The following is a 20,836-nucleotide window of genomic DNA, read 5'->3' on the forward strand; positions in this document are numbered from 1 at the left end:
AAGTGATTCTCCTGTCTCAGCCTCCTGAGTAGCTGGGATTACAGGTGCATGCCACCATGTCCAGCTAATTTTTGTATTTTTAGTAGAGACAGTGTTTCATCATATTGATCAGGCTGGTCTCAAACTCCGGAATTCAAGTGATCTGCTTGCCTTGACTTCCCAAAATGCTGGGATTACAACCATGAGCCACTGTGCCAGGACATTGTTTCTTATTTCTATAATAATCTTTCTAGCTATGTAAGCTTGACACCTTAGACCAGTGGTCCCCAACATTTCTTTCCCAAAGAACTGGGAAGAACGCTTTCTGGAATTTCCTTATCTGACTAGGGAAGCTTCTTTCCAAAAAAGGAAAAAAATTAAAACTAGAAAAGTAAATAAATAGGCCGGGCACAGTGGCTCATGCCTGTAATCCCAGCAGTTTGGGAGGCCAAGGCGGATGGATTACCTGAGATCAGGAGTCCAAGACCAGCCTGTGTTATGCCCAGACCGTTTATTCCCCGAAGAAGACCACCAGAGTCCAGAGTCAAAGCTAAGCAGCAAGGATCTTTATTACAGGTTCGAACCTGGAACTCTCCCTCGCTCGTGAAACGAGACGGGCAGGAGAGCTCCCCCACTCAGCTCCGAACAATGTTATATAGTCTAAGAAAAGTGGGCATAGAGTTATTATACAAATCAGATATATGAATGGCTAGTGTTTGAACAAGGCGATTTGGCTAACTATGATTGGTTCCTGCCATTTCTGATATTTTGGTTCAAACTTTGAGGCGGGAGAGCAGGTTTATGGCAGCAAGAGTTTATCTTACTTAAACACGTCTTGTGACCTTGCCTCAGAACTTACAAAATCTCTGGTATGTGCAAAACAAAATCTCTGGTACGTGCAGAAAACCAGGTACTCACAGAACTTACGAAATCTCTGGTATGTGCAAAGATTAGAGAGCAGAACAAGGGTGTAGTGGGTGGGGGGCGGGTACACATCTATCTTTGTGTCCTTTCATTTCCCCCTTCTCATAAGTAACTGGATGTCCAATCTTGGATTTCCAGAGTCTTATAATATAGCCTCACTTTCTGGGTGCAGGAGAGGCTGGTGATGGCTACGGAGGACCATTAGTTGGATGGTATCAAACCTTTCTCTGACAAATTGTAAAATTTTATTTACCACACAGGGGCCTATAGTGAATAGAAGTAGTAAAGACATTAGGGGGCCTAAAAGGGGTGCCAGAAGGGAAAACATTGAAGAGCTCCACCAATTGTTAGCGGCTGTAGTGAATTGTTGCTTTTTCTTTTCTAAGCTTAGTTCGTGTAGGCGTTGGACTCTTTCCTCAACTAACCCTGACTCATTTATATAGAAACAGCATTCTTCTTTGAGGAACATACAGGTACCTCCTTTCTCAGCCGTGAGTAAGTCTAAGGCTCTGCGGTTTTGAAGGGTGACCTGTGCTAGGGAGGTGAGCTGCCGCTGAAGGGAGGCTAGGGAATAGGCGGAGTCTTCCATAGCAACAGAGAATTGTTGTAACAGCTTGTCGTTTTCTATCATGGAGTGTTGTAGGGCCCCTCCTGCTAACCCCGCTGCGACGACAGAGGTGGTTAAGGATATTCCGGCAATTAGTGGTAGAAAAACTGCTCGTCTATGTCGCGCAGTTTTAGTTGGGGCGGTCCCTGCCCAGCCTATGAACTCTGCCGGGGTTAGCAGTGTCAGTGGGGGAACTAGGGTAACAGGGATACACAACTGTCCGTCAGAGATGCTTTTGGACAGAGTTTTTAACAGAGTCATATTACACCAGAAGAACACACCAGGGGGAGCATATATGGGACTATTAGGGTATGTAGCCGATTGGTTGCAGAGGCTGTTGCTAAATGCCGAATAACAATAGGGGTATTTCTCTTGGTATGGGTCACGGTACAGGGCCACATCGGGTATCGTGACTATCGATGAGTTAAAACCTGTATAGTTTGTGGGAGGGGAGGATAGAGGAACAGCCGTTAATGGTGGTCTTCCTAGGGTTGCACACATAAAGCAAGAGGACAGGTCGCCTAAACCAGTGAGGTTGGCGAATGCTAGCCCTTCCCGTAATAGAGTTAGCCAGGAGAAGGGCTGCAAGTCTTGTGATAGCTTGGTTTCTTGCCTGTGGATTTGTGTGTGGATTAAGGGTTGAATCTGGACTAGACTTCTCCACAGATATAAATGGCTACTGGGCCAGGTACTAGTTGATGAGTAATATACTCCCCCATGTTGTGGGGTTGTCCACCGAGAGTCCCATGGGTCTCTAATTATCCAAGTGTAAGTGACGGGAGACTCAGTTTTGTAAAAATACCACCCTTGTCGTTCTCTCCAGTATCGGACAGAGTGCGTCTTACAGTAGCTATATGGGCAACCTGCACTCTGGTGCCACCAATAATTTTTACAATTATATTCAGTTTGATCATATTCAAAACAGATCATGGGTATTGCTGGTTGGGCAATCTGGAACCTAGTGAAATTGAGGTAAACTATAGTATTACACCCTGAGGGGGGGCAGTCTGTGCTAGCTAGCAGTTTACCCGCTTGGGGGGTTTCCCCGGGGTGAGTTTTGTTCTCATAGACCCAGAACCTCCAGACATAGGGATTAGACGGCGCAGCAGTGAGGAGAGTCAGATGCATAAGGCATAAAAGCATAGGTAAGCTAGACATGGTTACGGCTATGGGGATGACGGCGCAGGGTTAGCTTTAAGGGATTGTTCTTAGCTTTGTCTACAGTCCATGTAACCGGTGCTCCAGACGGCTCGAGAAGGTCGGATGTTGGGTTCACTGGTTTGACGTGTGTGTAGTGGATCCACGAAGTGATGCCTTCTACTTTGAGAGCAGTGGGAGTAGTCAGGAGTACTTGCAGTGGTCCTTTCCACCTGGGTTGAAGAGTTTCTTGCCGGTGGCGCTTGACTAGGACCCAGTCTCCCGGCTGGAACGGATGAGGCATCGGTGGAGGTCCTGCCTCGTACAGTTCTCGTAGTCTGGGCCAAATTTCCTGGTGAATTTTCTGTAAGGCTTGTAAGGAGAACAGGAGCTCAGAGACATTTTCAGTTTCAGGTTTGAGTAAGTCATCTTTTAAACTGGGGACCAGGGGTGGGGGTCTGCCATACATGATTTCATATGGTGTGAGGCCTAGTCTGTAAGGGGTATTTCGGGCCCGGAACAGAGCGTAGGGGAGAAGTAATACCCAATTAGCTCCAGTCTCCATGGTCAATTTAGTTAAGGTCTCCTTCAGAGTCCGATTCATCCTTTCTACCTGTCCTGAGCTTTGGGGCCTATAAGCACAATGTAATTTCCAATTTGCCCCCAGAATGGAAGCCAAATCCTGACTTACCTTAGCAATGAAGGCTGGTCCATTGTCTGACCCTATTTGGATGGGAAAGCCATACCTGGGGAGGATTTCTTCCAAAATTTTCTTTGCTACAACCTGAGCATTTTCTCTCTTAGTTGGGAATGCTTCTGTCCATCCTGAAAAAGTATCTATAAAGACAAGTAAGTACTGATACCTATATTTTCCAGGCTTTATCTCAGTAAAGTCTATTTCCCAATAGATACCAGGCCTAGTTCCTCTACACCTAATTCCTGCGGTGGTCTGGGTTTGGGGGCAAGCGTTGTTTAGTTGGCAGGCTTTGCAATGTTGTGACATCGCTGGCCAGTTCAGCTATGCGCCTGATTCTAAACTTGGCGTGCCTGATTAAGTCCATCATTCGCCGGGCACCCAGGTGGGTTGTCCGGTGGATGTGTTCCAACACCTGCCATCCTAATTTTTCTGGTAGGATGGTTTGGTCATTTATATCAGTCCACCACCCATTTTTAACCTGTTTTAGGGGAAGCGTGTTCATCCATTCGCGATCCTGTTCGGTATAGTCGGGAAAACGTGGCAAATTTTGCGGGCCAGGATCGGGGAGCTGGAGCGCGAGATGCTGACTGGGAGCTTTTGCTATGCTCCTTGCGGTTTGGTCGGCTAAGAAGTTGCCTCGAGCAATTGGCGTAGTTGGTTTCTGATGCCCAGGGCAATGTACGATAGCCAATTTCTTTGGTTTCCACAAAGCAGTTAATAGAGCTAGGATCTCTTGCTTGTTTTTTATTTCTTTGCCTTCGGCTGTTAATAGTCCCCTTTCTCTGTAGATGGCCCCATGTATGTGCGCAGTAGCGAAAGCATAGCGGCTATCCGTGTATACTGTTAGTTTTTTCTCTGCCCCTAGGGTGAGGGCCTGTGTAAGGGCTATCAGTTCGGCTCTTTGGGTCGATGTCCCTGGAGGCAAGGGTTCCGCCCAGATTACCTCAGTCTGTGACGTTACAGCCGCTCCTGCATACCGCTGGCCTTGGTGGACATAGCTGCTGCCATCAGTGAACCAGGTGAGTTCTGTGTCGGGGAGCGGACGATCTTGCAGGTCCTCCCGCACCCCATGCACCTGAGCCAGTATCTCAGTGCACTCATGGGACGGGGCATCCAAGTCTGGATTTGGCAGCAGTGAAGCAGGGTTTAAAGAGGTTGGGGGCAGAAAAGTTATTCTGAGGGGGTTTAACAGCAGTCCTTGATAGTGGGTGAGCCGGGCGTTACTCATCCATCGGTCTGGCGGCTGCCGGAGGACGCCTTCAATGGCATGCAGGGTTATAACGCGCAACTCTTGCCCCATGATAAGTTTATCAGCGTCTCGGACCATTAGGGCGGTCGCCGCGATTATCCGCAGGCAGGGTGGCCAGCCAGCAGCCACTGAATCTAATTTTTTTGACAAATAGGCAACTGGCCTCTGCCAGGGGCCTAGGTACTGTGTTAACACGGCTTTTGCAACACCCTTACTTTCATCCACGTATAAGTGGAAGGGCTTGGAGACATCAGGGAGCCCCAGCGCGGGGGCTGATAACAAGGCAGTTTTAATTTGCTGAAAGGCCAGCTCAGCCTCTTCCGTCCAATTGAAAGGCTGCCGTTCCTTTGTTGCCTGGTATAGGGGCTTGGCTAACTCAGCAAATCCGGGTATCCATAACCTACAGAACCCTGCCGACCCCAGGAATTCTCTCACTTGCCGTGTTGACTGGGGTCTAGGGATGCGTAGGACTGTTTCCTTTCGGGCTTTGGTTAGTCAGCGTTGCCCCCCTTTTAATAGGTACCCCAGATAAGTTACCTCCGACTTGCAGATCTGAGCCTTTGTTGCTGAGGCTCGGTAGCCTAGCTCCCCCAGAGTCTTCAGGAGGTCCTCAGTCCCTTGAACACAAGTTTCCGGGGACCTGGCCGCTATTAAGAGATCATCAACATATTGCAAAAGAGTTATTTCAGGGTGTTGCCGCCGGTACTCACCCAGATCTTCATGAAGGGCTTCATCGAACAGGGTTGGCGAGTTCTTGAACCCTTGTGGCAGTCTGGTCCGTGTTAGCTGACCGTTGATGCCCCTGTCAGGATCCGTCCATTGAAATGCAAAGAGTTCTTGACTTTTGGGAGCCAGAGGAAGGCTGAAGAAAGCGTCTTTTAGATCAAGAACGGTATACCACTGTTTTTTGGGATGTAAGGCACTCAGAAGGGTGTATGGATTGGGCACAGTGGGATGCATGTCCATGACCCTTTTATTAACTTCTCTTAAATCCTGTACTGGCCTGTAGTCCGTACTGTTGGGTTTACGAACAGGTAACAGTGGAGTATTCCAGGATGAGGTGGCAAGCCCGTAGGACTCCCTGGTCTAGGAGTCGGCGGATATGGGGCGTAATTCCTTCTCTTGCCTCCAGGGGCATAGGATATTGCCGAACCCGAACCGGGTCCGTCCCTGGCTTAACTTCCACAAATATGGCAGGTCGATGTTTAGCTAGCCCCAAGCCCCCAGTTTCTGCCCACGCTTCAGGGAAACGCTGGAGCCAAGAGTCAATTCCCTGATCGGGGGGCTTTTGCTCTTGATGGAGTCGGTACTCATCTTCTAAGGTGATAGTCAGGATAGATATTGGCCTGTTTTGGGAATCAGTTATCTTGGGCCCTTCTGGCTCAAAGTGGATTTGGGCCCCCATCTTTGTCAGCAAGTCCCTCCCTAGTAGAGGGCAGGGGCTCTCTGGGATGACTAGGAAGGAATGGGAGACTTTTCCCGTTCCTAAGTCTACAGTCCTCTGGGTTGTCCAGGGGTATTTTTTGATGCCTGTGGCCCCGTGCACCCAGGATGTTTTCTTAGACATTTTTCCAATTGGTTTGGTTAGGACTGAGCGTTCCGCCCCAGTATCGACCAAGAAGCGAACTGGGGACCCCTCCACTTGCAAAGTTACCCTGGGTTCGGGGAGGGGGTCCGAACCCCGTCCTCCCTAGTCAGAGTCCTGGGTAACGAATACGGGGGTAGGGTTAGCTGGTCTCCGTTTCTTTGGGCAGTCTTTAATCCAGTGGCCACGTTCCTTGCAATAAGCACACTGATCTTTTTCTAATCCTTGCCTAGGGCCTTGCTTTTTCTGCTTTCTGTTTTGGCCATTTCCTGCCTGGGGGAAAGCTGCTACTAAGACTTTGGTCATTTCTTTGGTTGCCTTGAACTGTTTTTCTTCTGGAGTATCCCTATTATTATAAACTCGCTGGGCCATCTGAAGGAGGTCCTGAATCTGTTTTCCCTCTAAACCTTCTAATTTCTGGAGTTTTCTTTTAATATCTGGTGTTGCCTGGTTTACAAAGGACATTACTACCGCTGCCTGATTTTCCGGTGCTTCCAGGTCCATAGGGGTAAACTGTCTGAAGGCTTCCATTAATCTCTCTAAATACACAGCGGGGCTTTCTGTCTTACCTTGTAACACAGAATATACTTTAGCCAAATTGGTGGGCTTGTGAGCTGCAGCCCGGAGACCCGCCATTAGAGTCTGGCGATAAATGAGCAGTCGTCCCCTACCTTCTGCCGTGTTGTAGTCCCATCTGGGCCGGGTCAAAGGGAAAGCCGCATTAATGAGGTCAGGATTTGCAGTTGGCTGGCCGTCATCTCCTGGAACCAGTTTTCTGGCCTCAACTTGGATTCTTTCCCGCTCCTCCGTTGTGAACAGGATTCGGAGGAGCTGTTGACAGTCATCCCAGGTCGGCTGGTGAGTACACATGACACTGTCTAACAACGAGGTTAGATCTTTGGGATTATCTGAGAACCGAGCATTTTGGGACTTCCAATTGTATAAATCACTGGTGGAAAAAGGCCAATACATGAGACGGGAGAGCCCGGTATCATCGAGCGATCCTATTTCTCTGAGAGGCAGGGCTACAGTGGAGTCAGGGAGTCGGGAAGCTTGGTCCCGCTGTACGCGGCCTCGTGTTCGGCCGGCCGGCCCCCCCAGGTTACTTTTGCTCTCGGCTGCTTCCACTTCTCGGTTTCCCTCTACGGAAGCACCACCCTGGGGGACTGGGTCCTGCGGGATAAGGTGTGGATATGGTGGGGGAAATGTGGGTTCTAACGTTAGGGGGTCCTGGCTGTCCGGCAGCACAGGGGCCGAGGGAGCAGAGGGAGTCTTTTGTCTTGTAGGTCGCGTTACTAGGACTTTGCAGGGCTCAGGGATGAATGGAGTTATCCAGGGTGGTGGGTTTTCCACAAGATCCTGCCACACTAGAATATAAGGAATTTGATCAGGATGTCCTGATTGCCCTGGCAGGAAAATCTTAGTTTTTACCTTAGTAATAATAGAGAGACAGAAAGTTCCTTCGGAGGGCCACCCTACGCCGAAAGAGGGCCACTCCGAACGGCAGAAAGTAACTAGCTTTCCCTTCTTTAGTTCTACGCTTAAGTTACACCCCCGAGCCTTCACATCTTTAAAATTGGTAACAAGGAGTGAGAGCGGCGTGCTCTGGTTGTTGCCCATCTTTGGACTGCTCCTACAAAGAGAAGGGGGGACGAAAAATGAGTGTGAAGCAGAGGGGAGTATCCGACAGGTCCGGTCCTGGAAGGGGAAGAAAAGGTTTTATGTTTCGTTTTGGGCTTACACTTAACACTTAACAATAACGGACAGACAGTAATAACGATGAGCATTCGCGAGCGCGTGTTGGACTTCCGACCTGAGTCAGACGGGGCAACCAAGGATGGAGGCCCCCAGATGGGCACTGGGGAACGTCTCCCACCAGTCCCGAGTGGCTGTCTTCTAGCGCGTCCGCCAAGACCGTGCCACTTACAGAACAGACCAATACAGATTACAGATTACGGATTTCGCGAAATTTCAGGGAGACAGACAGAGACAAAGACAGAGGCAGTGACAAAGCCGGCTTACCTACAGATTAAGATCCGTTGACTTGGGGGTCTGGTGGGCTTGGGGGAAATCCCGGACGAGCCCCCATTTGTTATGCCCAGACCGTTTATTCCCCGAAGAAGACCACCAGAGTCCAGAGTCAAAGCTAAGCAGCAAGGATCTTTATTACAGGTTCGAACCTGGAACTCTCCCTCGCTCGTGAAACGAGACGGGCAGGAGAGCTCCCCCACTCAGCTCCGAACAATGTTATATAGTCTAAGAAAAGTGGGCATAGAGTTATTATACAAATCAGATATATGATTGGCTAGTGTTTGAACAAGGCGATTTGGCTAGCTATGATTGGTTCCTGCCATTTCTGATATTTTGGTTCAAACTTTGAGGCGGGAGAGCAGGTTTATGGCAGCAAGAGTTTATCTTACTTAAACACGTCTTGTGACCTTGCCTCAGAACTTACAAAATCTCTGGTATGTGCAAAACAAAATCTCTGGTACGTGCAGAAAACCAGGTACTCACAGAACTTACGAAATCTCTGGTATGTGCAAAGATTAGAGAGCAGAACAAGGGTGTAGCAGATGGGGGGCGGGTACACATCTATCTTTGTGTCCTTTCACCTGGCCAACATGGCAAAATGCCGTCTCTACTAAAAATACAAAAAAATTAGCCAGGCGTGGTGGGGCACACCTGTAATCCCACCTGCTCTGGAGGCTGAGACAAAAGAATCACTTGAACTCTAGAGGCAGAGGGTGTAGTGAGTCGAGGTCGTGCCACTGTATTCCAGCCTGGGTAACAGAGTGAGACTGTATAAAAAAAAATTTAATAATAATAATAATAAATAAATAAATAAAAGAGATCCTAGAGAGCTGTCTAGCCCCTTCTACCATGTGAGGACACAGGTAGAAGTGTTGTAGGACTTTCTCCTTAGAGTTCTTGTCACCTAACCAGGAAAGATTAGGCTCATAGACACATAGAAGGGTAAGCAAAATGGAATTTATTGGGCAAAAAGAGAAAAAAAGGGAAACGGGCTTTCAGTACAGTGAGAGTCCTGCTAGCAGTGTTATGCCCAGACCGTTTGTTCCCCAAAGAAGACCACCAGAGTGCAGAGTCAAAGCCAAGCGGCAAGGATCTTTACTACAAGTTCGAACTTGGTCCCTCCATTCCACAGCATACAAGAGGGCCTAGAACAATGCGAGTGCTTGCTTTTTATAGCCCGATGTAAACAAGATATATAAAGTTACAGGGAACAAGGTAATTCTCTCGGTTACAGCATTACAGTTGATTAACATTATACATTTAGCATTCCTTATCGGAGATCTCCCAGGTGATATTTTTCTGAAGTTTGAAAGAAATATGGAGGAATGTGTTTGTGCTGGGCTCAGGAAGTTGGGAGATATATGGGGGATGTGCCTCATTCCTTTCAGCAGGTTTCCTGCCTCACAGACTGAAGCCCAGTAAGTTACCAACCCGGAACAGAAGAGGCCAGGCTCCTCCCTGCTGCAAAAGGTGTGAACTTTCTGAGGCTCCACCCCAATGTGGATTCCTCCCAGTGCACAGGCTGGTTGGAGGTTCTCTGGGGAGCCCTTTCTCCTTGGCTGTCTCAGAAGGTACCATCTATGAACCAAATAGCCGGCCCTCACTAGACACTGAATATGCCAGTGTCAGGTCTCTGAGCCCAAGCCAAGCTATCGCATCCCCTGTAACTTGCACGTCCGCCCAGATGGCCTGAAGTAACTGAAGAATCACAAAAGAAGTGAAAATGCCTTACCCCACCTTAACCAATGACATTCCATCACAAAAGAAGTGAAAATGGCCAGTCCTTGCCTTAAGTGATGACATTACTATGTGAAAGTGTTATGCCCAGACCATTTTTTCCCCAAAGAAGACCACCAGAGTCCAGAGTCAAAGCCAAGCGGCAAGGATCTTTTACTGCAAGTTCGAACTTGGTCCCTCCATTCCACAGCATACAAGAGGGCCCCGAACAATGCGAGTGCTTGCTTTTTATAGCCCGATGTAAATAGGATATGTGAAGTTACAGAGGAATAAGGGAATTCTTTTGGTTACAGCATTACAATTGGTTTACATTTTAAGTTATACATTTAGTAGTTTTTCTATTGGTTCCCGCGCTTTCAGTAAAACCTCAAACGCTGTGTCCTTATCGGGGATTTTCCAGGTGGTGTTTGTCAGGAAATTGAGAGATATATGGTGGGATGTGTTTGTACTGGGCTCAGGAAGTTGAGAGATATATGGTGTTTGTACTGGGCTCAGGAAGTTGAGAGATATATGGTGTTTGTACTGGGCTCAGGAAGTTGAGAGATATATGGTGTTTGTACTGGGCTCAGGAAGTTGAGAGATATATAGTGTTTGTACTGGGCTCAGGAAGTTGAGAGATATATGGTGTTTGTACTGGGCCTGTTTGTGTTGAGCCCAGGGCTGAGGAATGTGCCTGATTTCTTTCAAAAGTCCTTTTCCTGGCTCATCGTGGCTCAAAAAGCTCCCCCACTGAGCACCTTGTGACTCCCACTCTGGCCCTCCAGAGAACAACCCTCCATTTGACTGTAATTTTTCTTTACCTACCCAAATCTATAAAACGGCCCCACCCTTATCTCCCTTCGCTGACTCTCTTTTCAGACTCAGCCTGCCTGCGCCCAGGTAAATAAACAGCCATGTTGCTCACACAAAGCCTGTTTGGTGGTCTCTTCACAGGGACACGGACACACATGACAACCATACCTTAACCTTGGACTTCTCAGCCTCCAGAACTAAATTTCTTTTGTCTATAAATCACTTATTCTGTGGTATTTTGTTACAGCAGCATAAACAGACTAAGACAGAAGCATACCTCAATTCTAACTTTTTTTTTTTTGAGGTGGAGTCTCGCTCAGTCCTCCAGGCTGGAATGCAGTGGAAGGATCTCGGCTCACTGCAAGCTCCGCCATTCTCCTGCCTCAGCCTCCCACGTAACTGGGACTACAGGCGCCCACCGCCACCCCTGGCTAATTTTTTTTTTTGCATTTTTTGTAGAGACGGGGTTTCACCATGTTAGCCAGGATGGTCTCGATCTCCTGAGTTCCTGATCCACCCTCCTCAGCCTCCCAAAGTGCTGGGATTACAAGCGTGAGCTACCGCACCCAGCCCAATTCTTTTTAGTGACAATTACAAAGTGCGTGATCTTTCCTTCCTGCTCTGAAGGGCAGGCATTCGCATCAGGTTCAGAAAAAAAGCTCCTGCATTACTCTGAAATAGCTGTAAGTATGACTACATCACTTTGGCATTTCTAGTGAGCAGTGGGGAGGGGCAAATGCCCAGTCCACATCCATGCCTTAGGCATTGTGGGACTTTAGGAAAATAACTAGCAAACTCTTCCCTGCAAAATGGTTGGGGACTTGTTGAAGATATGAAAAGGAGAAAATCTTTGCTTGGTGTTTTTCCTGGATCCTCTGCTTCAACAGGTTGATTGTTCAGGTTGCTTTCCTGAATCCAAGTTACCACATAGGGGCTTCTCTGTCAATGAAAGGAGGAATAGAGGCCGGGCACGGTGGCTCAAGCCTGTAATCCCAGCACTTTGGGAGGCCGAGACAGGCGGATCACGAGGTCAGGAGTTCGAGACCATCCTGGCTAACACGGTGAAACCCCGTCTCTACTAAAAAATACAAAAAACTAGCCGGGCGAGGTGGTGGGCACCTGTAGTCCCGGCTACTCAGGAGGCTGAGGCAGGAGAATGGCGTAAAAACCCGGGAGGCAGAGCTTGCAGTGAGCTGAGATCCGGCCACTGCACTCCACTCTGGGCGACATAGCGAGACTCCGTCTCAAAAAAAAAAAAAAAAAAGAAAGGAGGAATAGAGTCAATGAAAGGAGAATCATGCGAATGAGAAAGACAGCTGAAGAGCTCTTAGTCGGAAAGGCAGTTGGTAAAATAATAATAAACATTTAGTAAGGAATAGATTTATAATCACTCTTTTTTTTGAGATGGAGTTTCGCTCTTGTCACCCAGGCTGGAGTGCAGTGGCACTATCTCGGCTCACTGCAACCTCCACCTCCCAGGTTCAAGCGATTCTCCTGCCTCAGCCTCCTGAGCAGCTGGGATTACAGGCACGTGCCACCAAGCCCAGCTAATTTTTGTATTTTTAGTAGAGATGGGGTTTTGCCATGTTGGGCAGGCTGTGAAAGGACACAAAGATAGATGTGTACCCGCCCCCCACCCGCTACACCCTTGTTCTGCTCTCTAATCTTTGCACGTACCAGAGGTTTTGTAAGTTCTGTAAGTACATGTTTCTCTTTCTGAGGCCAGGTCACAAGGAATGTTTAAGTAAGATAGCCAGGTCACAAGGTGTGTTTAAGCAAGATAGCCATAAACTGGTCGTGCAACCTGATGCAATATAATTAACTGCCTTTGTGTAAAACTGCTCTTCTGCCTCAAGGGTTGTACTGAAATATCAGAAATGGCGGGAACCAATCATAGTTTGCCAAATCGCTTTGTTCAAACTCCAGCCAATCATACCTCTAATTTGTATAATGATTCTATGCCTACTTTCCTTAGACTATATAACATTGTTCGGAGCTCAGTAGGGGAGCTCTCCTGCCCGTCTCGTTTCACGAGCAAGTGAGAGCTCCAGGTTCGAACCTGTAATAAAGATCCTTGCTGCTTAGCTTTGACTCTGGACTCTGGTGGTCTTCTTCGGGGAATAAACGGTCTGGGCATAACAAATGGGGGCTCGTCCGGGATTTCCCCCAAGCCCACCAGACCCCCAAGTCAACGGATCTTAATCTGTAGGTAAGCCGGCTTTGTCACTGTCTCTGTCTTTGTCTCTGTCTGTCTCCCTGAAATTTCGCGAAATCCGTAATCTGTAATCTGTATTGGTCTGTTCTGTAAGTGGCACGGTCTTGGCGGACGCGCTAGAAGACAGCCACTCGGGACTGGTGGGAGACGTTCCCCAGTGCCCATCTGGGGGCCTCCATCCTTGGTTGCCCCGTCTGACTCAGGTCGGAAGTCCGACACGCGCTCGCGAATGCTCATCGTTATTACTGTCTGTCCGTTATTGTTAAGTGTTAAGTGTAAGCCCAAAACGAAACATAAAACCTTTTCTTCCCCCTCCAGGACCGGACCTGTCGGATACTCCCCTCTGCTTCACACTCATTTTCGTCCCCCCTTCTCTTTGTAGAAGCAGTCCAAAGATGGGCAACAACCAGAGCACGCCGCTCTCACTCCTTGTTACCAATTTTAAGGATGTGAAGGCTCGGGGGCGTAACTTAAGCGTAGAACTCAAGAAGGGAAAGCTAGTTACTTTCTGCCGTTCGGAGTGGCCCTCTTTCGGCGTAGGGTGGCCCTCTGAAGGAACTTTCTGTCTCTCTATTATTACTAAGGTAAAAACTAAGATTTTCCTGCCAGGGCAGTCAGGACATCCTGATCAAATTCCTTATATTCTAGTGTGGCAGGATCTTGTGGAAAACCCACCACCCTGGATAACTCCATTCATCCTTGAGCCCTGCAAAGTCCTAGTAACGCGACCTACAAGACAAAAGACTCCCTCTGCTCCCTCGGCCCCTGTGCTGCCGGACAGCCAGGACCCCCTAACGTTAGAACCCACATTTCCCCCACCATATCAGCACCTTATCCCGCAGGACCCAGTCCCCCAGGGTGGTGCTTCCGTAGAGGGAAACCGAGAAGCGGAAGCAGCCGAGAGTGAAAGTAACCTGGGGGGGCCGGCCGGCCGAACACGAGGCCGCGTACAGCGGGACCAAGCTTCCCGACTCCCTGACTCCACTGTAGCCCTGCCTCTCAGAGAAATAGGATCGCTCGATGATACCGGGCTCTCCCGTCTCATGTATTGGCCTTTTTCCACCAGTGATTTATACAATTGGAAGTCCCAAAATGCTCGGTTCTCAGATAATCCCAAAGATCTAACCTCGTTGTTAGACAGTGTCATGTTTACTCACCAGCCGACCTGGGATGACTGTCAACAGCTCCTCCGAATCCTGTTCACAACGGAGGAGCGGGAAAGAATCCAAGTTGAGGCCAGAAAACTGGTTCCAGGAGATGACGGTCAGCCAACTGCAAATCCTGACCTCATTAATGCGGCTTTCCCTTTGACCCGGCCCAGATGGGACTACAACACGGCAGAAGGTAGGGGACGACTGCTCATTTATCGCCAGACTCTAATGGCGGGTCTCCGGGCTGCAGCTCGCAAGCCCACCAATTTGGCTAAAGTATATTCTGTGTTACAAGGTAAGACAGAAAGCCCCGCTGTGTATTTAGAGAGATTAATGGAAGCCTTCAGACAGTTTACCCCTATGGACCCGGAAGCACCGGAAAATCAGGCAGCGGTAGTAATGTCCTTTGTAAACCAGGCAACACCAGATATTAAAAGAAAACTCCAGAAATTAGAAGGTTTAGAGGGAAAGCAGATTCAGGACCTCCTTCAGATGGCCCAGCGAGTTTATAATAATAGGGATACTCCAGAAGAAAAACAGTTCAAGGCAACCAAAGAAATGACCAAAGTCTTAGTAGCAGCTTTCCCCCAGGCAGGAAATGGCCAAAACAGAAAGCAGAAAAAGCAAGGCCCTAGGCAAGGATTAGAAAAAGATCAGTGTGCTTATTGCAAGGAACGTGGCCACTGGATTAAAGACTGCCCAAAGAAACGGAGACCAGCTAACCCTACCTCCGTACTCGTTACCCAGGACTCTGACTAGGGAGGACGGGGTTCGGACCCCCTCCCCGAACCCAGGGTAACTTTGCAAGTGGAGGGGTCCCCAGTTCGCTTCTTGGTCGATACTGGGGCGGAACGCTCAGTCCTAACCAAACCAATTGGAAAAATGTCTAAGAAAACATCCTGGGTGCACGGGGCCACAGGCATCAAAAAATACCCCTGGACAACCCAGAGGACTGTAGACTTAGGAACGGGAAAAGTCTCCCATTCCTTCCTAGTCATCCCAGAGAGCCCCTGCCCTCTACTAGGGAGGGACTTGCTGACAAAGATGGGGGCCCAAATCCACTTTGAGCCAGAAGGGCCCAAGATAACTGATTCCCAAAACAGGCCAATATCTATCCTGACTGTCACCTTAGAAGATGAGTACCGACTCCATCAAGAGCAAAAGCCCCCCGATCAGGGAATTGACTCTTGGCTCCAGCGTTTCCCTGAAGCGTGGGCAGAAACTGGGGGCTTGGGGCTAGCTAAACATCGACCTGCCATATTTGTGGAAGTTAAGCCAGGGACGGACCCCGTTCGGGTTCGGCAATATCCTATGCCCCTGGAGGCAAGAGAAGGAATTACACCCCATATCCGCCGACTCCTAGACCAGGGAGTCCTACGGGCTTGCCACTCATCCTGGAATACTCCGCTGTTACCTGTTCGTAAACCCAACAGTACGGACTACAGGCCAGTACAGGATTTAAGAGAAGTTAATAAAAGGGTCATGGACATACATCCCACTGTGCCCAATCCATACACCCTTCTGAGTGCCTTACATCCCAAAAAACAGTGGTATACCGTTCTTGATCTAAAAGACGCTTTCTTCAGCCTTCCTCTGGCTCCCAAAAGTCAAGAACTCTTTGCATTTCAATGGACGGATCCTGAGAGGGGCATCAACGGTCAGCTAACATGGACCAGACTGCCACAAGGGTTCAAGAACTCGCCAACTCTGTTCGATGAAGCCCTTCATGAAGATCTGGGTGAGTACCGGCGGCAACACCCTGAAATAACTCTTTTGCAATATGTTGATGATCTCTTAATAGCGGCCAGGTCCCCGGAAACTTGTGTTCGAGGGACTGAGGACCTCCTGAAGACTCTGGGGGAGCTAGGCTACCGAGCCTCAGCAACAAAGGCTCAGATCTGCAAGTCGGAGGTAACTTATCTGGGGTACCTATTAAAAGGGGGGCAACGCTGGCTAACCAAAGCCCGAAAGGAAACAGTCCTACGCATCCCTAGACCCCAGTCAACACGGCAAGTGAGAGAATTCCTGGGGTCGGCAGGGTTCTGTAGGTTATGGATACCCGGATTTGCTGAGTTAGCCAAGCCCCTATACCAGGCAACAAAGGAACGGCAGCCCTTCAATTGGACGGAAGAGGCTGAGCTGGCCTTTCAGCAAATCAAAACTGCCTTGTTATCAGCCCCCGCGCTGGGGCTCCCTGATGTCTCCAAACCCTTCCACTTATACGTGGATGAAAGTAAGGGTGTTGCAAAAGCCGTGTTAACACAGTACCTAGGCCCCTGGCAGAGGCCAGTTGCCTATTTGTCAAAAAAATTAGATTCAGTGGCTGCTGGCTGGCCACCCTGCCTCCGGATAATCGCGGCGACCGCCCTAATGGTCCGAGACGCTGATAAACTTATCATGGGGCAGGAGTTGCGCGTTATAACCCCGCATGCCATTGAAGGCGTCCTCCGGCAGCCGCCGGACCGATGGATGAGTAACGCCCGGCTCACCCACTATCAAGGACTGCTGTTAAACCCCCTCAGAATAACTTTTCTGCCCCCAACCTCTTTAAACCCTGCTTCACTGCTGCCAAATCCAGACTTGGATGCCCCGTCCCATGAGTGCACTGAGATACTGGCTCAGGTGCATGGGGTGCGGGAGGACCTGCAAGATCGTCCGCTCCCCGACACAGAACTCACCTGGTTCACTGATGGCAGCAGCTATGTCCACCAAGGCCAGCGGTATGCAGGAGCGGCTGTAACGTCAGAGACTGAGGTAATCTGGGCGGAACCCTTGCCTCCAGGGACATCGGCCCAAAGAGCCGAACTGATAGCCCTTACACAGGCCCTCACCCTAGGGGCAGAGAAAAAACTAACAGTATACACGGATAGCCGCTATGCTTTCGCTACTGCGCACATACATGGGGCCATCTACAGAGAAAGGGGACTATTAACAGCCGAAGGCAAAGAAATAAAAAACAAGCAAGAGATCCTAGCTCTATTAACTGCTTTGTGGAAACCAAAGAAATTGGCTATTGTACATTGCCCTGGGCATCAGAAACCAACTACGCCAATTGCTCGAGGCAACTTCTTAGCCAACCAAACCGCAAGGAGCATAGCAAAAGCTCCCAGTCAGCTCCTCGCGCTCCAGCTCCCCGATCCTGGCCCGCGAAATTTGCCATGTTTTCCCGACTATACCGAACAGGATCGCGAATGGATGAACACGCTTCCCCTAAAACAGGTTAAAAATGGGTGGTGGACTGATATAAATGACCAAACCATCCTACCAGAAAAATTAGGACGGCAGGTGTTGGAACACATCCACCGGACAACCCACCTGGGTGCCCGGCGAATGATGGACTTAATCAGGCACGCCAAGTTTAGAATCAGGCGCATAGCTGAACTGGCCAGCGATGTCACAACAAATTGCAAAGCCTGCCAACTAAACAACGCTTGCCCCCAAACCCAGACCGCCACAGGAATTAGGTGTAGAGGAACTAGGCCTGGTATCTATTGGGAAATAGACTTTACTGAGATAAAGCCTGGAAAATATGGGTATCAGTACTTACTTGTCTTTGTAGATACTTTTTCAGGATGGACAGAAGCGTTCCCAACTAAGAGAGAAACTGCTCAGGTTGTAGCAAAGAAAATTTTGGAAGAAATCCTCCCCAGGTATGGCTTTCCCGTCCAAATAGGGTCAGACAATGGACCAGCCTTCGTTGCTAAGGTAAGTCAGGATTTGGCTTCCATTCTGGGGGCAAATTGGAAATTACATTGTGCTTATAGGCCCCAAAGCTCAGGACAGGTAGAAAGGATGAATCGGACTCTGAAGGAGACCTTAACTAAATTGACCATGGAGACTGGCGCTAATTGGGTAGTACTTCTCCCCTACGCTCTGTTCCGGGCCCGAAATACCCCTTACAGACTAGGCCTCACACCATATGAAATCATGTATGGCAGACCCCCACCCCTGGTCCCCAGTCTAAAAGATGACTTACTCAAACCTGAAACTGAAAATGTCTCTGAGCTCCTGTTCTCCTTACAAGCCTTACAGAAAATTCACCAGGAAATTTGGCCCAGACTACGAGAACTGTACGAGGCAGGACCTCCGCCGACGCCTCATCCGTTCCAGCCGGGAGACTGGGTCCTAGTCAAGCGCCACCGGCAAGAAACTCTTCAACCCAGGTGGAAAGGACCACTGCAAGTACTCCTGACTACTCCCACCGCTCTCAAAGTAGAAGGCATCGCTTCGTGGATCCACTACACACACGTCAAACCAGTGGACCCAACATCCGACCTTCTCGAGCCGTCTGGAGCACCGGTTACATGGACTGTAGACAAAGCTAAGAACAATCCCTTAAAGCTAACCCTGCGCCGTCATCCCCATAGCCGTAACCATGTCTAGCTTACCTATGCTTTTATGCCTTATGCATCTGACTCTCCTCACTGCTGCGCCGTCTAATCCCTATGTCTGGAGGTTCTGGCTCTATGAAAACAAAACTCACCCCGGGGAAACCCCCCAAGTGGGTAAACTGCTAGCTAGCGCAGACTGCCCCCCCTCAGGGTGTAATACTATAGTTTACCTCAATTTCACTAGGTTCCAGATTGCCCAACCAGCAACACCCATGATCTGTTTTGAATATGATCAAACTGAATATAATTGTAAAAATTATTGGTGGCACCAGAGTGCAGGTTGCCCATATAGCTACTGTAAGACGCACTCTGTCCGATACTGGAGAGAACGACAAGGGTGGTATTTTTACAAAACTGAGTCTCCCGTCACTTACACTTGGATAATTAGAGACCCATGGGACTCTCGGTGGACAACCCCACAACATGGGGGAGTATATTACTCATCAACTAGTACCTGGCCCAGTAGCCATTTATATCTGTGGAGAAGTCTAGTCCAGATTCAACCCTTAATCCACACACAAATCCACAGGCAAGAAACCAAGTTATCACAAGACTTGCAGCCCTTCTCCTGGCTAACTCTATTACGGGAAGGGCTAGCATTCGCCAACCTCACTGGTTTAGGCGACCTGTCCTCTTGCTTTATGTGTGCAACCCTAGGAAGACCACCATTAACGGCTGTTCCTCTATCCTCCCCTCCCACAAACTATACAGGTTTTAACTCATCGATAGTCACGATACCCGATGTGGCCCTGTACCGTGACCCATACCAAGAGAAATACCCCTATTGTTATTCGGCATTTAGCAACAGCCTCTGCAACCAATCGGCTACATACCCTAATAGTCCCATATATGCTCCCCCTGGTGTGTTCTTCTGGTGTAATATGACTCTGTTAAAAACTCTGTCCAAAAGCATCTCTGACGGACAGTTGTGTATCCCTGTTACCCTAGTTCCCCGACTGACACTGCTAACCCCGGCAGAGTTCATAGGCTGGGCAGGGACCGCCCCAACTAAAACTGCGCGACATAGACGAGCAGTTTTTCTACCACTAATTGCCGGAATATCCTTAACCACCTCTGTCGTCGCAGCGGGGTTAGCAGGAGGGGCCCTACAACACTCCATGATAGAAAACGACAAGCTGTTACAACAATTCTCTGTTGCTATGGAAGACTCCGCCTATTCCCTGGCCTCCCTTCAGCGGCAGCTCACCTCCCTAGCACAGGTCACCCTTCAAAACCGCAGAGCCTTAGACTTACTCACGGCTGAGAAAGGAGGTACCTGTATGTTCCTCAAAGAAGAATGCTGTTTCTATATAAATGAGTCAGGGTTAGTTGAGGAAAGAGTCCAACGCCTACACGAACTAAGCTTAGAAATGAAAAAGCAACAATTCACTACAGCCGCTAACAATTGGTGGAGCTCTTCAATGTTTTCCCTTCTGGCACCCCTTTTAGGCCCCCTAATGTCTTTACTACTTCTATTCACTATAGGCCCCTGTGTGGTAAATAAAATTTTACAATTTGTCAGAGAAAGGTTTGATACCATCCAACTAATGGTCCTCCGTAGCCATCACCAGCCTCTCCTGCACCCAGAAAGTGAGGCTATATTATAAGACTCTGGAAATCCAAGATTGGACATCCAGTTACTTATGAGAAGGGAGAAATGAAAGGACACAAAGATAGATGTGTACCCGCCCCCCACCCGCTACACCCTTGTTCTGCTCTCTAATCTTTGCACGTACCAGAGGTTTTGTAAGTTCTGTAAGTACATGTTTCTCTTTCTGAGGCCAGGTCACAAGGAATGTTTAAGTAAGATAGCCAGGTCACAAGGTGTGTTTAAGCAAGATAGCCATAAACTGGTCGTGCAACCTGATGCAATATAATTAACTGCCTTTGTGTAAAACTGCTCTTCTGCCTCAAGGGTTGTACTGAAATATCAGAAATGGCGGGAACCAATCATAGTTTGCCAAATCGCTTTGTTCAAACTCCAGCCAATCATACCTCTAATTTGTATAATGATTCTATGCCTACTTTCCTTAGACTATATAACATTGTTCGGAGCTCAGTAGGGGAGCTCTCCTGCCCGTCTCGTTTCACGAGCAAGTGAGAGCTCCAGGTTCGAACCTGTAATAAAGATCCTTGCTGCTTAGCTTTGACTCTGGACTCTGGTGGTCTTCTTCGGGGAATAAACGGTCTGGGCATAACAGCTGGTCTCGAACTCCTGACCTCAGATGATCTGCCTGCCTCCACTTCCCAAAGTGCTGGGATTACAGGCATGAGCCACCTTGCCTGGCAGATTTATAATCATTCTAAGGTCTGGCATTAATTACAGGAAATTTCTTTTTTT

General features: G+C 48.8%; 1 protein-coding gene across 2 annotated transcripts; it reads right to left on the reverse strand.

Moving 5' to 3' along the window:
* Positions 1–526: 526 nt before the first annotated feature.
* Positions 527–8,740, reverse strand: LOC135967431 (uncharacterized). Of its 2 annotated transcripts, none has more exons than XM_065530493.2 (2): positions 6,850–8,740; positions 527–3,484 (listed from the first exon to the last, which is right to left on the reverse strand). In XM_065530493.2, exons 1-2 carry the CDS (start codon positions 7,796–7,798, stop codon positions 2,661–2,663), a joined length of 1,773 nt encoding a protein of 590 aa, XP_065386565.1. In that variant the 5' UTR covers positions 7,799–8,740; the 3' UTR covers positions 527–2,660. The 2 variants fall into 2 exon arrangements, with proteins under 2 accessions (XP_065386565.1, XP_073873539.1); XM_074017438.1 differs by lacking the exon at positions 527–3,484 and adding an exon at positions 4,949–5,240.
* Positions 8,741–20,836: the final 12,096 nt, after the last annotated feature.

This window comes from Macaca fascicularis, chromosome 15 (assembly GCF_037993035.2).
Source record: "Macaca fascicularis isolate 582-1 chromosome 15, T2T-MFA8v1.1".
NCBI lineage: Eukaryota > Metazoa > Chordata > Mammalia > Primates > Cercopithecidae > Macaca > Macaca fascicularis.

Bases quoted from the DNA above. Each gene is read 5' to 3' on its own strand.
- LOC135967431 (XM_065530493.2), bottom strand. From the start codon at position 7,798: ATGGGCAACAACCAGAGCACGCCGCTCTCACTCCTTGTTACCAATTTT. The intron at 3,485-6,849 runs GTAGGGGACGAC...TTGTCTTTATAG, and splicing joins GGACTACAACACGGCAGAAG to ATACTTTTTCAGGATGGACA.